Source organism: Oncorhynchus mykiss, chromosome 14 (genome assembly GCF_057628025.1).
Source record: "Oncorhynchus mykiss isolate SJ-2025 chromosome 14, ASM5762802v1, whole genome shotgun sequence".
Classification (NCBI taxonomy): Eukaryota; Metazoa; Chordata; class Actinopteri; order Salmoniformes; family Salmonidae; genus Oncorhynchus; species Oncorhynchus mykiss.
The window spans coordinates 19,862,227-19,880,024 of NC_143035.1; the positions used below are offsets into that span (position 1 = coordinate 19,862,227).

Here is a 17,798-nt window from a genome sequence, read left to right on the forward strand (position 1 = left end):
CTCGTAAGAGAACCGAAGTGTCACTGGAGAGTAAAACTGGGGGAGTAGGGGGGCATTGTCCCCAGCCGCCGACTTCAAACGTATTTTTATTTTAATCTGGGGGAGTTTAAAAAACTGCATATCCATGATGACTTCCCAAACTAAAGCACCAAAATAAATTATTTCCGAAGACTTTAATGACTTGGGCAACAGCGTCATCAACTTTAAAATGGTGCCAGAGCCAGATTTAGCAGACCTTTTTTCCCACGAGATAATAAAACACAATAGTACAAACGATAAAATAATGAGTAACAATTAGTGTTTGGTTTTAGTATTTTATTCACCACCGTATCTTCACATCTGTGTTTGGCTCATTGCCAACCGTCCCCCTAGGCTTGCTATTCTTTGGTCAATCCTTGAGTGGAGTTGTTTTGACAATTAGGCTAGTGTGAGATATGTTAGGCTAGAGTGCTAAGGTTTTCTGGCAGTGTTGAGTAGTATGCACTGAGTATGTGAATATAGGCAAGCATGCTTGCAGTCATTCAGACATTCTGCTTCTAAAATTAGGCCTAATTCCTTCAGTTTTGGCCTAGCCTAAATGTAGATAATTCTGGTAGTTTTGCTTGAATTCCAAATGCCAGCAGGCCCTCCAAAACTACTGCTAGCTCCGCTGCACTAATGTACTAATGCACCTGCACAACCATGTGGAGGAAAACAAAGCATGGAATCCATCACGTGGTTTAGATTTCACACCATTTTCTGCTTCCTTCTGTGAGGCTGACCGAAGGTTAATTGCCCCAGAATGCCTGATTGTGAGAAATCACAGTGATTATGCAAGGCGTTGCGGTGTGAAAACATGCTGATATGCATCGCATGTGACTGAGTAGTGAGATACTGCCAACAACATCCAGGCCTATGTGAGTTGCTTCATTGGCTTTAACTAGCTGAGGAGGACACAAAAGCATGTGATACAATGCTACTTGAATTGTTTATGGTACACAGTTGGTCATTCAGTGATTGTTTGGAACACAGTCTTACACCCATTTCCCATTGTAATTGCAGTAGCTCTGGTGTTAGCCTATTTCTACTGCAAATTACACTTGAGTAACTGTTGATGCTAGCGTAACGAAATAACATTGGTAGTCAGGGAGACAATGATTTTGACCTTTTCTATAACATTGATAGCAGTGTTGTAGTAATCGAGTATGGTCTTGAGACCACATATTGAGTGTCTCCGTCTTGTTTCGGATACATTTGTACTCTGTCTCGGACAGTAAGGACTAGAGGTCTACCGATTATGATTTTTCGACGCCGATACCGATTATTGGAGGACCAAAAAAGCAGATACCGATTAATCGGCCAATTTAAATAAAATAAAAAAATATTTGTAATAATGACAATTACAACAATACTGAATTAACACTTATTTTAACTTAATATAATACATCAATTAAATCAATTTACCCTCAAGTAGATAATGAAACATGTTCAATTTGGTTGAAATAATGCAAAAACAAAGTGTTGGAGAAGAACGTAAAAGTGCAATATGTGCTATGTAAGAAAGCTAACGTTTTTTCCTTGCTCAGAACATGAGAACATATAAAAGCTGGTGGTTCCTTTTAACATGAGTCTTCAATATTCCCAGGTAAGAAGTTTTAGGTTGTAGTTATTATAGGACTATTTCCCTCTATACCATTTGTATTTCATTAACCTTTGACTATTGGATAGGCACTTTAGTATTGCCTGTGTAACAGTAAAGCTTCCGTCCCTCTCCTCGCTCCTCCCTGGGCTCAAACCAACAACACAATGACAACAGCCACCACATCGAAGCAGTGTTACCAATGCAGAGCAAGGGAAACAACCACCCCAAGGCTCAGAGCGAGTAAAGTTTGAAACGCTAATAGCGCGCGCTAACTAGCTAGCCATTTCACTTCGGTCACACCAGCCTCATCTCGGGAGTTGATAGGTTTGAAGTCATAAACAGCGCAATGCTTGATGCACAATGAAGAGGTGCTGATACTTAGATACTTGTATGCTTGTATGCTCAGTCAGATTATATGCAACACAGGACACGCTAGATAATATCTAGTAATAATCATCAACCATGTGTAGTTGACTAGTGATTATGATTGATTGTTTTTTATAAGATAAGTTTAATGCTAGCTAGCAACTTACCTTGGCTTACTGCATTTGCGTAACAGGCAGTCTCCTTGTGGAGTGCAACGAGAGAGAGGCAGGTCATTATTGCGTTGGACTAGTTAACTGTAAGGTTGCAAGATTGGGTCCCCCGAGCTGACAAGGTGAACATTTGTTGTTCTGCCCCTGAACGAGGCAGTTAACCCACCGTTCCTAGGCCGTCATTGAAAATAAGAATGTGTTCTTAACTGACTTGACTAGTTAAATAAAGATTAAATAATTAAAAAAAATCGGCAAATCGTCGCCCAAAAATACCGATTTCCGATTGTTATGAAAACTTGAAATCGGCCCTAATTAATCGGCCATTCCGATTCATCGGTCAACCTCTAGTAAGGACTCGTAATTTCTTCCCGAGACCAGCAGAGTAAAACACTCATAGTTATCAGCTTTCATTCAGAGGGCGCATTGCGTATACTCACTTCTTAATCTCTACTGCATATCATGGTAGTGTAGAGGAGGTATATGATTTATCAATTATGTAGTACAATAGAGAAGTCATGCACAAAGTAGCCTACACAATCGCAAACCCTGTGAAATATATTCAAATGCGCACTGCACACACAGCCTAGTTTCAGCGGAAAATCATCTGCAGGCAGCAAGTGTGCAGCTCTCAACTGGTTACCATACCAGCTCAATCGGTAGCTGGTATGGTAGGAAAGATGTTTCAATTCATAAGATCTAACAGTAAATGCTAACAAAGGCAACAATGGGTATGCAAACCAGGTATTGAAAAAGTTTACTTCTAAGGGTTGGTTAGTAGGCTATTTGTGATGTGCAATTGTCATCGTGTGCTGTTTGTAGGGTAGACATGGATGGGCCTAGGTGGACAGAGGCCCACCCACTGGGGAGCTAGGCCCTGACAGGCCCACCCAATCAGATTGATGTGGTTTGAGCACCGTTGAAAACTTAGACGATCAAAGTTGTCTTCTTTTAAAAAAAATATTTTTTAAGTGAAAATCAGAAAGATCAATAGGAAAACTCTTTAAAAAAAAAAAAAAAAAAAAACATACGAAAACATTTTTCACACACGTGCCTTTTCTTCGCTGGGCGGGCCATTTGGGAACTTTTTGGCAAAATTAGAGTATACCCATTTCTCCAGGCACCACTGCATAGGGCTGATGGAAAGACAGCAGTCACACACAGCATGATGTTAAAGTATAAGCAGTCCATAGACTTGGACATAATTAGCCAGTAGGTCCCAATCATAAGAATACAAACACACAACCATTAAGCATTATCCAATTGAAATGTACAACTATTTCTTCCCATTCCAAAAACACTTTTCATGTTTAGCACACAGAGTAAACAGTGACTTAAAGTCTAACTGATAGTGTTTCAACTACTTTACACATATGAAATAGAATAATATCATTATATCAGTAAAAAATATAAAATTCCCAGTTTCTGCTACAGAACCAACTTTATACGTTTTAAAAATAAATTTGACTCAACTTTTCATGACGTACACTAAGGCATATTTGGCAGAAGAGATGGATGCAGTTCAATGCATGATTAATATAATTAACCAATACATTTCTTGGTAGTGCAGGAAGTATTGCTATCAGGTTGTAAATCACAGCTGGCCTGGGACATTGTTTGCTGCCATGTTTCAGTTTCAATGACTCAATATTCTGGACAAAAACGGTCATTTGGTTAGCTAGCAAGAACTTGAACGACTGTTATCCAGTTAGCATATCTCTTGAGTTCGCTATCTCCTCTGATTTCAGAGCACTCTCGTCTGAGAACTAAGAATGAATTTACGAACGCGCAACACCCACATAATATGGCCGGTGTCAGTAAACTTAGGCAAAATAGTCATAGTTAGTCAAGAACGCTCTAGATAACATATAGGCAGCCTAACCAGCTCTGCTACGATGAGTAAAACGGTCAGAGTGGGGGGGGGGGTTCTCTCATTTATGTCTGGAAGAAGCTAGCTAGCCAACTTTAGCCAGTTAGCTTGCGTGCTTGGTTGGGGCAAGCATGGTAGGCAAACTGAAGAAGGACAAGGAGGCTAAAATTCCCCAACGTTTATCAGTGCAATTTTGACGGCCAACTAGCTGAAAATGTTTGAGAGGGTTTATCTAATGTTCCTTTGTTAGACTTTAGCTCATCTTGCTTTGGCTAGCATTAGTTGTTGATCTTGTTGATATGCATAACTGAGTTAGAGAGAGCCTACCTTTTCATGGTTGTTTGATCAATAGGAGTGTAAAGTTCCCAAATGTAAGAGGACTCCCATGGTGTTTACATGCAATATTTGCAGAAATCCATTCAGGTGTGTTTTGTGTAGCTGTGATTGACTATAGCACACCGGTCTGTATAGACTCTGGTCCTGGATAAGACCGATGTTTTATTTACTGCATTGTCTAATTGTCCAAATACATTACCACTCTCCCTTTCTATATTACTACATAATTTTCACAAATGCCTTAGTATACGCCAATACCCAAACATTATGAATTTATGAAAACGTGAAAATGACCATATCGGAGTGATGCTAAAATGCTTTCAGTTCCACTTTAAATGCAACAATGGTTCACACACAAGTTATTCTCAAAGAAAAACACAGTTCCACTAACCAGATAATCTTAATTTGAAATGTAACTTCTTCTTGAAAGTTATTCTTTAAAAGAGAGAAGCTAACAAATTAGCAACAACATTCTCTTTGATAACACCTGCTGCATCAGCGGCAAACTAGCCGACAACAAAAGCTAGCTACTTGACCGTGGGAAAGCTACTGCCCGCTATTGAACAGTGAGTGACCTGTTGGCCTTCAAGAAGGCAGACGCTTCCTTACGCTTTTGTAAAACAGCTCCACCCAGTAAGTCAAAATGTTGAGTGATTGATTCCACTGTCACTCCAAAATGTTGCCCTAATACAGTTGGCTGATGCCTTTTATCTAGCTTCTGATGGCTTAGCCAATGGCCGACTTAGCTAGCTAGATGTATCTCCCCAGAGACTAGCAGTGTTAACCATTTCCTTTCCAACAAAAACTGATTATTATAATAATTATTTTATAAATCCTTAGCCCTTCTCTGAAGGTGTGGAAGGCCCATTGTTCCCCACTGTGTTTGGGTTAGTAATAATTTGTAGAGTGGCTCTATTTTCCCTCAGCCTGCATTTGTTTTTACTTCTGAATGCCTAAAGTATCCATATGTTGTTCTGAAATAGGAACACAGAAATACTGGACATTTTGAACTCCTATTATGTGGTGTTTGACAAAATTAAATCATGGTCTTGATTTGGACTCACATTTTTCTGGTCTTGACTCTGTTTAGGACCCCTTGATCCCCTCTTTATCGGTTTTGACTCGGTCGTGCCCCCACTCCGGTCTTGGTCTTAACTCGGACTCGATTTGCTCTAGTCTTGGTCATGAATCAGTCTCACTTTAGGTGGTCTCAAACAACACAACACTGATTGATAGTTTACACAGAGACAATTATTTTTACTCTTTCTTTAACATTGATATGCTACACAGAGACAATGATTTTTACCCTTTACATCTGGTAATATGTTGCATAATTAGCCTATTGCTAGCTTACATACGTAGGTTGACAAACTTCCTTGGCCCTTCCCCTTCTGCTCCCTCTTTAGGCCCTGACCACAGGTAGTATCCCGGGCTTCATCGACGTGGTGATGAACCTGAACTCCCCAGCGCTGCTGGAGGACAACCTCATCTGGCAGGCCAAGGCAGCGGGCAAGCGGATGGTGTTCTACGGGGACGACACCTGGGTGAAGCTCTTCCCCAAGCACTTCATGGAGTACGATGGCACGACCTCTTTCTTCGTGTCCGACTACACCGAGGTCAGTCAGGGTCGTTATCTGTTTGAAGGTCAGGGTCATATTGACTGAAGTTGAATCTTTTTCTATTATGTAATATTTCAAACATACTCTACTAGGGATGTGACAAATGTAAAACAAAAAATATGTATTACGTTTAAATGTAAAAAAAATAAAAATGACGTGAATTCACAATTCAGATGTGGTTCTGAATATGACCCCATATGCCTACCATTTGTCACTAGTTAGCACTGCAAGAAATTCAAACCCAGCCTATTTATACAATTTCTCTTCTTAAAATGTGATTTTAATTCTAACCCTAACCTTAACCACACTGCTAACCTTATGCCTAACCCTAACTTTAAATTAAAACCAAAAATATACTTCTTGTTTTCATACATTTTTACATACATCCCTACATTTGTGGCTGTGGTAACTTGTGGAAACCATACCAGACAGTGCTCACCTTACTGCTGTCCTCACCCACTCAGCAATGATGGTATTGATGCTGTTTTAGGTTCTCTGTTGTGTGCCTCTCCTCCAAGTTGTCAGTACGTGCTTCTTATCATCAATATGATGGCTAGTTGCAGTGATGTATGACAGCGTGTTCATAGACGTCCCACAATCTGCTGTTATCACCACGTAAGGTGTTTGAGAGCTTGTGCTTTATACTTGCAGAGCTATCATTGTACAATGTCAGATTTCTGGCATCTTTTAGTCTGGTTCTAGATATGCCATTAGGGTATTGATGCCGGCTTCCTCTACCATTGACAATGGCTGCATATCAACTGCAATTATTTCTGTAATCAGCGCTGTGAATTCCTCACTCCGCCCCTTATCGAACTGCTGCCAGCAATGGGTTGGGTCTCACGGTGCCTCTCTTTCAGCATTGCACCTGTACTGCCACTGTAGCTCAATTCCACCTCGCAGAGTTAGCGTTTCATCGCCTTCTCGTTTAACTTCTCAAAGAATTGCCATACAGAACTTTGCTGCTGTCGCTTCCCTGTCTCACTATTTTTCCAATTGTTAATGACGATGACGTGCTGAGCGCTTTATATCCATGGCAAATAATTTACTACTTACAGCATTGTTGCATTAGGTATTTGTAATACTGAAGTTTTTGCCTTTATGATCGTGACTGGGACCGTTAATAGTAGTTTTGCTATAACTGCACTGTGATTTTGATTTTGTAAAAAAAAAGAATGCTTCCTTAACAGATTTTTTTCTAAACACTAACGATCCTAAATTAGTTTAAACGTCACACCCCTATACTGTACACAGCTCGTCAGATTCAGAAACAATGACACAATCAGGAGTTTTCTGTGTTGATACTGTATGTCCGCCCTGACTTTTCCTAGGTTGACAACAACGTGACGCGTCACCTGGATAGCACCCTGAAGAGAGACGACTGGGACATTCTGATCCTGCACTACCTGGGCCTGGACCACATCGGCCACATCAGTGGACCCCACAGCTCCCTCATCCAGCCCAAACTAATGGAGATGGACGACATCCTCAAGAAGATTCATGGCTCCCTCATCTTAAAGGTATAGCAGCCTACTTTTCAATAGCAAAATGACACATATTTACTTTGGAGTTCAGATGTTGCCTTTTCATTCTCAATGGGTTGTTTTGTGAAATTAAAAAGCACATTTGCATTATATTCAGGCAGTCCATTTCACTGCCAGAGAGGAATTGAAAGATATAGTCTGTGTATATATTGTTCTAATCAATATTCTAAGAAAAACGAACGATCCCGTTTATTTTCATCTTCTTGTAATGCGTCTGGAAAATAATGACAAATATCATCATTTGTTTCTGGGAGAATGTCCTGTTTTGATAAATTAGTTTGAAGCGCTCAACAGTCCTTTTCCTGTTTTTAATAGGATCTTGACTGAAAACGGTGTTCTTGTGCATATTTAACCATGCTAGCTTTTTAACTCTTGCGCATATTCAGCAGGGAGCTCTTTGAATGAATTGTGCTTCAAAGGCTCCAAACTCTCCCAGTGGAAGCCTGCTGCTGTTGCCTCTACTGTTCTTTACACAGTACCATTGTGTAAATGTGAATATATTCTATTGTGGTCCCATTGAGTCTCTCTTAGAGCTCTGTGAAAAACCCACCAAGTATGTTCCCTTAGATGACTGAGATAACGGGTAGACTTTCAATGGGTTTCGAGGTATAAAACATTCCAGTGACTTTCATTACCTTGCAGAGCTACCGATATCCTGTTTCTTCACGCTGTGCCAGTGCTGTGATAAAATAAATGAGGCATCGTGCATAGTGGTCGTCTGGGAGACAATCAAACGCAGGCTTCCTTGGCTCCGCCGGTAAAAAGGTAGTTTGAGCTTCTGGCCTACTTTGTCCTGCCCTGATTTATAAAGGAGAAGCCAGTACCTGCACTGCGGAACAACATGCATTCTGGGCTACAGTTTCTGGAGGGGGAGGGATTCAATTGCTATTTTTAGTGTTCACACAATACAATAGGACTGACATTTGTTAATGGACAAGCTACTGGGCAGTGGCTACTTCTAAAAACGGAGGTGGAGGGACTCTGGACATCATTGAAGATGGTCATTCTTACTAGGGCAGGCTTTTCTAAACCATTAGTCTTGCTACTTAAATGGTTTAAGTTCATGTTTGACAATATGCTTACTTGAATTGGTGTTGTCTTGACCATCAAAGGTGTATTTTTGTTGTATAGCTTAACTAAACAGGATTTGGGTTGAAGCTTTCCAAGTTACAGCCTCTTCATTTTTGGAGGAAAAACAACAATCTGTAACAAAATGGATTGCTCAGAAGGCCAACTCCACTCTGGCACATCTTCTGTTGTCTTTTCTCATGTGCACAATTTTGATTTCTAAGCATGTTTTTCCATGGTGCTGAAAGCAGCCCTGTCAAATATACTCCTGCTTCTGGGTTCTCACAGCCTTCGATGAAAGGGAATATGGAGGCAAAGAAAATCCGGGCTTGATCAGGATATGTCAACTCCCTTAAACCAGCCACGTTGTGAGTCTGTTCCCTGCCACTGCTGAATCCACCGATCCCCGAAACAACAAGAGAGGAAACGTTGCGGGCACAATCTGCCATATCTGCTAGTGTCAACATCCTGTCCCCACTTATTTAAACTGTCTGGTCCACTGAGGTTTAGATTATTCTCTTTCCCCCTCTGTGTAATGGCTGCTGAAGGCAACACTCTCCCCAGAAAATAAGGAAATAATATAATTAAGGTACCAAAGATAGTTACTGTCAGTTTATGAAGGCTAATCTATTGAAGATAGTCTAACTAAAAATCCTTTCATCTCTAGGAACCGCGTAGCTCCAGACCAGCCATGGTCTAGGCCTTTTTAATCCTTGTCTTTACACAAAGGACTGATGTTCTACCATTAAATCATATCAAGCTTTATTTATACAGCACATTTCAGACATGGAATGCATGGAAAAAACGCTGGAAAAATGTAGTACACAACAAACATACGAGGATAAAAAACAAAAGAATAACAATAAAAACTGAATGACTAAAAAGCTCCCTAAGGAAGGATATCATGTTGTCTACAGACAACGGGAGTGACTATATCCCAGTTAAACGGAGAGGAAGAGAGAGGAACGAGTGTAAAATAGACATGTCCTTACAGGTTTTCCTCATCCCAAGGTCAATCTCCATCATCCAGAGCGAGAAGACTTCACTTTTTAGAAGAGGGGCAGGGGGCCAATTCTCACACAAAGCAGTAGAGCATTAGCCATGAAACAACATCATGAACATCAACAACATCCCTCTTGTACTTTAGACTTCTTTGATAATGCATTCAGTTCAGCTCATATCCTCGGATGTACTTGAAAGTAGAACTGCACTGTGGAGTACACACATTTTAAATGGAAAAGCCAGGACACACACAAACAGGAACTAGATCACACAGAACTTGTAATCAATTGAATTTAGAAGTATGTTTACCAGTGAGAACCAATTTCTTGTATACGCTGAATGTTCGTCCTTCAGTGTATGCAACCATTCAATGTATCGAAATAATTGGTTCTCGATTTCGGAGGTTGATATACAGTACCAGTCAAAGTTTCGACACACCTACTCATGCCAGTGGTTTTCTTTCTTTGTACTATTTTCTACATTGTAGAATAATAGTGAAGTCATCAAAATAAAATAACACATATGTAGTAACCAAAAAAATGTTAAACAAATCAAAACATATCATAACAGATTCTTCAAAGTAGCCACCATTTGCCTTGACAGCTATACACACTCTTGGCATTCTCTCAACCAGCTTCATGAGGTAGCCAACTGGAATGCATTTCAATTAACAGGTGTGCCTTGTTAAAAGTTACATTTGTGGAATTTCTTTCCTTGATTTGTTTGAGCTAAATCAGTTGTTATGATACGGTAGGGGTGGTATACAGAAGATGACCCTATTTGGTCCATATTATGGCAAGAACAGCTCAAATAAGCAAAGAGAAATTACAGTCCATCATTACTTTCAGACATGAAGGTCAGTCAATACGAACGTTTCAAGAAGTTTGAAAATGTTGTCAACTGCTGTCGCAAAGGGCACTATGATGAAGCTGGCTCTCATGAGGACCACCACAGGAAAGGAAGACCCTGAGTTACCTCTCCTGCAGAGAATAAGTTCATTAGAGTTAAATGCACCTCAGATTGCAGCCCAAATAAATGTTTCACAGAGTAACTGACACATCTCAACATCAACTCTTCAGAGGAGACTGTGTGAATCAGGCCTTCATGGTTGAATTGCTGCAAAGAAACCACTACTAAAGGACACCAATAAGAAAAAGAGACTTGCTTGGGCCAAGAAACACGAGCAATGAACATTAGACCGGTGGAAATCTGTCCTTTGGTCTGATGAGTCAAAATGTGAGTTTATTAGTTCCAACCGCCGTGTCTTTGTGAGACGCAGAGTAGGTGAACGGATGATCTCCGCATGTGTGGTTCCCACCAAAAAGGTTTGGGAACCGCTGCTTTAAATGACCAGCCATTCACACTTTCTTTCACATGCATAATCACTTTATCAATTCTATTTGTTATTTTGGAAAGAATGTAAGTGTTTTTTTTCAGATGAATGTGTTCGTTGTTGTTATCGTTTTTCAGGATGTGCTATGTGTTTACTAGTATATTTATACAAAGCAATTCAAGTACGAGGGTTACCTAAATACTGCGATAAAAATGGTTAAAACATTCATACGAATTTGTTACAATGATCTCTGGAATGTTGTTACAAACAGAATAAACCATTCGTTTTCTAGGGTAGGATGGAGTATCAGTCTTGCAGATTACATCACCTTGTGGTTTAGGTATCCATCAATTTAGAAACCCCCCAAACTCAGCCATGTCCATGTCAGCCTGCATCCCAGGAGTTAATCTTAGTTCAGAGCAGAAGATTCCTCTTTCTGTAAGTGGTGGTTGTGTTATTCTATGTTGTCCTGAGGTCCGCAATAACAAGAGAACCAACAAACCAACACCTCCCTCTTCACCTGATTCTCCTGTTCTCTGAGAGGCCTGATTGAGTGGCTGACGTGCTCGCTTCCATCCCGACACACCAGGCAGATGAGCTTGCAGAACAGGCTCAGTTCCTGGTGTTGGTCTGGGCACCAATTAACTTTGGCCCTTTCCTGTCTTGCCTCTTCTCTCAGCTGCTCTGCCAAGTTCTTCAGATTTTTGTTGATCTGAAAGCTTCTGCCCCTGATCTGAGCGTTGCACTCCGGGCAGGATCGGTTGGAGGCATGTCATGCAGAAGGTGGGGTGGTTGCTGAGAGAGACAGGTTTGGTGTAGATTTCTGTACAGACAGGTATTTCATAGCATAAATGAGAAAGTTAAGACAAGTATGTCTCTAAAGCACAGCTGCAAGTTAACCTTTGGTCTCAGCCTCAAGTGATTGGTGTTTCTGTCTTAAAGGGCAGGATGTTCCCTTATACACATACAGGACAATACTTTTCCCACAGTCACTCTGGTCTTATCCTTAATCCAACACATTTATGATGTTTATTACCGTTAGGCCAAGCCAGACATTGCACCATGTTATTGTATTAAATGGTTCCTCTATCATATTGAAGCACATGTATCAATATGTGGATTGAATAACTAAAGAAAGATGCACACCCATATAATAATGTATGGATCAATTCTTGAACAGCTGATGCAAGGCATTATCCATATTATAATTAACAAATAGAATACAATTATACCTTGACTACTTGAAATGTCATGTTTTGAGCATGTGAATGTAGAAAGTCAAAGCTGAACCTCTTAAAAGTAGAAGGTCTTCACAGAAAGCTTTGCCCGATAAAGCGGTCTCTCGTCACTCGTGGAAATGACCTAAGGGAACCTCAAAGAATGTGATTGGGATTGTTTTGGGCAGGTAAAACATTTTCCTTACAAAGCCCCCAAAGGATGTTTACAGATACTGTGAATTTTTAAAAGGTGAAACCAGAATATTTCAGACTTCAATTGTGAGTTGAACCACTTTGAATAGTCTGTTTCAAGCCACAGAAGAATCCATAAAAACATCCTCTTTGTGCGACTACCCAGAGAACTTCCATGCGTTTATCCATTTTGGTATGACATTTCATGTCACTATGACATTCAAAGGCATGAGAGTTACAGCTCTTTATTTTTCTCTCTTTCAGTGTGGGCATCTGTGCAATCAACTTTTCAGCAAAGATGCTCAGAACGTTTGTCATTTGGTTTGAAAGTATAGATTTTCTTCCCATTTTTAAAGCTCTGATGAGTGCTGGCCTCGGTAATAGGAGGGTGACATGCAGGACACTGCCATCTCTCATCCTTTTACCTTTTTCATTCTTGCAACAATTTGCCTCAGGGTCAGCCCCTATTCTCCTAGCACATCACTTTCCCACGTTACAATCTGGGAATGACGTGAGGTAGGTAGCCTAGTGGTTAGTGTTGGGCCAGTAACTGAAAGGTTGCTGGTTCGAATCCCTGAGCTGTCAAGGCTCTGCCGATTTGACCCTGAGCAAGGCACTTAACCCTAATTGCTCCTGTAAGTTTCTCTGGTTAAGAGCGTCTGCTAAATGACTCAAATGTAAAAAAAATTTAAAGGACCTAAACTCTGTTATGATGCTGCATATTGCACTCCCCGTCACCCACAGAACTTGCTGTGTGAAAAGTTGAACACTCATATCAAATTGTCTTTTGTTGAAGCTGGGATAAGAGGAGTTTTTTTTTTTGTGGAAAATAAACTTTTAGTTTGTGTTTTTCTTGTTCATTCCGAGATATGCAACATTTACAATTTGTGGATTACTCCCAGCAGCATGGCATTAAATCAATCGGAATAGGGCACGGCAACGTATGTATTTGGTAAGCTACAAATGAGCACACTGGCAGTACCGCATCGTAAGTCACAATGGCTGCCTCATTGCAGGAGAGGGGAAGGATAATTTGTATATCTCCCCTGTTATGTGTGGACCCCAGGAAGAGTAGCTGCTAATTGGCAACAGCTAATGGGGATACTAATAAAATACTTTTGCTCTGCCTCCTTATAGACTCAACTGAACAAATAACCCAATCTGGGATGATAAGGACATTATTTTTCCGCCCGCAGTTCATCGATCTTCATCGCTGATAGACTTTTCAATGTTTGTCTCCTTGCTTTCCAACAGACTGCACCTGCAACTTGCGATGTCTGGCAGATTGACACTTTCCTGCTGGTGCTAAACACCCCGCTTGAAGAGGCTCTAGGGTTGTTTAATCAGAAATACAAATTGCCCGGCAGTCAGGACACCTCACAGAGCTGTGGCAGCAAGCAGGTCCTAGACTCACTGATTAAACACCAATCAAAGTCGAGCAAGCGTTTTGGGGGGTTGAGGCCTTAGCCTTAGCCTTTTGCCCCTTTTTCCACGCAGTGCCAATGATTATTACTTAAAGCCCTACTGTCTTCACATTTGCAGTTTATACTGTTTCTGTGGTTCAGTATTGTTTCTTGAATGAATAAATATGCCTAGACATTTTCGTGAAATGTGGCTTGTTCAAATACTAGGGTGTACTGATGCAATGCTACTAGCTTCCTGGTGAGTTCGGAAGAGCACGACAATGGGTTTACCAAATCTTAAATTACTTTCTATTGAAGACCCAAAGACAGAATTTCCCAATCCCCCATAGTTTGAAGCTGGCTTGGGAAAAAGAAGCCATGTCAATTAATTATAATCCACAAAATAATTCAAATTTCCTGTTGCTGCAGGATTATTATCCTGCTGTAGCAAACTGGCTCAAATTAATAAATAGATTTTTGATTTTATTAGGATCCCAATTAGACAACACCAATGGCGACAGCCAGTCTTAGTAGAGAGTGAATTATTTCAGGTTTATTTCTTTCATCACATTCCCAGTGGGTCAGAAGTTTACATACAAATTGTTTAATTTGGATCAAACGTTTCGGGTAGCCTTCTACAAGCTTCCCACAATAAGTTTGGTGAATTTTGGCCCATTCCTCCTGACAGAGCTGGTGTAACTGAGTCAGGTTTTCGCTCGCTCAAGATTTTTCAGTTCTACCCACAAATTTTCTATAGGATTGAGGTCAGGGCTTTGTGATGGCCACTCCAATACCTTGACGTTTTTGTCCTTAAGCCATTTTGCCACAACTTTGGAAGTATGCTTCTGGTCATTGTCCATTTGGAAGACCCATTTGCGACCAAGCTATAACTGATGTCTTGAGATGTTGCTGCAATATATCCACATAATTTCCCTACCTCATGATGCCATCTATTTTGTGAAGTGCACCACCCCCACAACATGATGCTGCCACCCCCGTGCTTCACGGTTGGGATGGTGTTCTTCGGCTTGCAAGCCTCCCCCTTTTTCCTCCAAACATAATGATGATCATTATGGCCAAACAGTTCTATTTTTGTTTCATCGGACCAGAGGACATTTCTCCAAAAAGTATGATCTTTGTCCCCATGTGCAGTTGCAAACCGTAGTCTGCAGTGGCTTCTTCCTTGCTGAGCGGCTTTTCAGCTTATGTCGATAGAGGACTCGTTTTACTGTGGATATAGATACTTTTGTACCTGTTTCCTCCAGCATCCTCACAAGGTCCTTTGCTGCTGTTCTGGGATTGATGTGCACTTTTCGCACCAAAGAACACATCTCCTTCCTGAGCAGTATGACGGCTGCGTGGTCCCATGGTGTTTATACTTGCGTACTGTTGTTTGTACAGATGAATGTGGTAGCTTCAGGCCTTTGGAAATTGCTCCCAAGGATGAACCAGACTTGTGGAGGTCTACAATTTTATTTCTGAAGACTTGGCTGATTTCTTTTGATTTTCCCATGATGTCAAGCAAAGAGGCAGTGAGTTTGAAGGTAGGCCTTGAAATACATCCACAGGTACACCTCCAATTGACTAAAATTATGTCAATTAGCCTATCAGAAGATTCTAAAGCCATGACATAATTTTCTGGAATTTTCCAAGCTGTTTATCTTAGTATATGTAAACTTCTGACCCAATGGACTTGTGATACAGTAAATTATAAGTGAAATAATCTGTCTGTAAACAATTGTTTGGAAAATTACTTGTGTCATGCACAAAGTGGATGTCCTAACCGACTTGACAAAACTATAGTTTGTTAACAATACATTTTCTGGGGTGGTTGAAAAACAAGTTTTGGTGACTCCAACCTAAGTGTATGTAAACGTCCGACTTCAATTTATATATGTGTGTATATATATATATATATATATATATATATATATATATATATATATATATATATATATATATATATATATATATATATATATATATATATATATATATATATATATATATTTATCTGAGAGTAGAAAATAACATGGCTATATACAGGGAGTACCAATACTGAGTTGATGTGCAGGGGTAAGAGGTAATTGAGTTAGCTATGTACTGTACATATATGTAAGGGTAAAGTGACTAGGCAACAGGATATATAATAGACAGTAGTTGCAGTGTGTGTGTGTGTGTGTCGTCAGTGTGCATGTTATGTGTGTGTGTGGGCGTATGAAGTGTTTGTGTTGGAGTGTCAGTGTCAGTGCAAGTATGTGTGTGTGCATAGTCTGCAAAAAAGGATCAATGCAGGTACTCAGTGTAGCCATTAGATTAGCTATTTAGCAGTCCTGTTTAGAAGTATTATGGCTTGAGGATAGAAGCTTTTTAGGGTCCTGTTGGTCCCAGACTTGGTGCATTGGTACCTCTCGCTTGCCTTGCGGTAGCAAATTCCTTGAATTTGTTCTGAACCTGGAGACTTTGAAAAGACCCCTGGTGGCATTTCTGGTGGTGTAAGTGTGTGTCTGTCAATGCTGTGTGTAAGTCGACTATGCAAACAATTTGGAATTTCCAACATATTCATGTTACTTATAAAAACAAGAAGCAATGCAGTCAGTCTTTCCTTAACTCTTAGCGAAGAGAGACTGACATGCATAGTATTGATATTAGCTCTCTGATTACAATGAAAAACAATAATTGCTGCTCTGTTCTGGGCCAACTGCAGCATAACTAGGTCCTTCTTTGCAGCACTTCACCAAATGACTGGACAATAATCCAGATAAAACTAGAGCCTGCAGGACTTGCTTTGTGGAGTATGGTATCAGAAAAGCAGATCATCTTTCACAGACAGACCACTCACCTTCTTTATAACTGTGTAACCTGTATATTTTGACCATGACTGTTTACAATCTAAGGTAGGGGTGTCAATCTCATTCCATGAATGGCCTAGTCTACAGGTTTAGTTTGTTCCTGTAATTTAAGCTCTAGACAACCAGGTATGGGGAGTTCCTAACTTATTAGTGACCTTAAGTCATCAATCAAGTACAAGGGAAGAGCAAAAACCAGACACTCAGCCCTCCGTGGAATGAGTTTGACACCTGTGATCTAAGGTAAAACCAAGTAATTGAGTCTCCTAAAATTGCTCAACAACTATACCGTTCATTACCAGATTCAGCTGAAGTCTACAACTTATGGAATGATTTGTACCAAATACAATGCTCTTAGTTTTAAGAGATGTTCCGGACCAGTTTATTACTGGCCACTCATTCAAACATTGACTGCAACTCTTTGTTTAGGTTTTCGGTGACTTCACTAGCTGTGGTTGCTGACGCATACATGGACACGCAAGCTTTGTTTAATGCCAGTGGCAGGTCATTGGTAAAAAATATATAAAAGAGTAGAGGGCCAAGAGAGCTGCCCTGCGGTACACCACACTTTACATTTTTGACATTAGGGAATCTCCCATTAAAGAAAACCCTCTGAGTTCTATTAGATAGAGAGCTCTGAATCCACAATATGGCAGAGGTTAAACAGACATAACACAAGTTTTCTCAACAACAGGTTATGATCAATAATATCAAAGGCTGCACTGAAATCTGAGAGTACAGCTCACACAATCTTATATTCAATGTCTTTCAACCAATCATCAGTCATTTGTGTCAGTGCAGTAAATGTTGAGTGCCCTTATCTATAAGCATGCTGAAAGTTAGTTAATTTGTTTACAGAGAAACAGCGTTGTATTTGGTCGTTGTATTTGGTCTAAGGTGACCCTATTACCACCACACCAAAAGTCATGAGTCAGCTATTCGAGTGCATACTGCTGACATGTATTTTTCCCCCTGCCCATGTTCCTGCCCGTTTCATAATGGACAATCTAAATACAAAATAATTTGTAAAGACTAGATTCAATTGAGAATAGTCTGATGAGTGAAGATAAGATCGCTTGATGAGAGAACACCATGTGCAGCCTGAGGCAAGGAACGGAACACAGCTTTTATTGCGACTTTCTGAAATCATCAGTAGCCTATAGTTGCAGCCCCTAAGACATTCTAAGTTGCCAAATAACTCTAAATCTAGC

General features: G+C 40.3%; 1 protein-coding gene across 1 annotated transcript in view; it reads left to right on the forward strand.

Annotated features, from left to right (window-relative positions):
- The window catches only part of LOC110488955 (GPI ethanolamine phosphate transferase 2, catalytic subunit), a 119,426-nt gene that overhangs the window by 12,597 nt on the left and 89,031 nt on the right, over positions 1 to 17,798 (forward strand). Inside the window, exons 3-4 of the mRNA XM_021561447.3 lie at positions 5,767 to 5,976; positions 7,311 to 7,499. Of these exons, the coding sequence (XP_021417122.3) occupies positions 5,767 to 5,976; positions 7,311 to 7,499 (399 nt within the window). The remainder of the gene's footprint in view (positions 1 to 5,766; positions 5,977 to 7,310; positions 7,500 to 17,798) is intronic.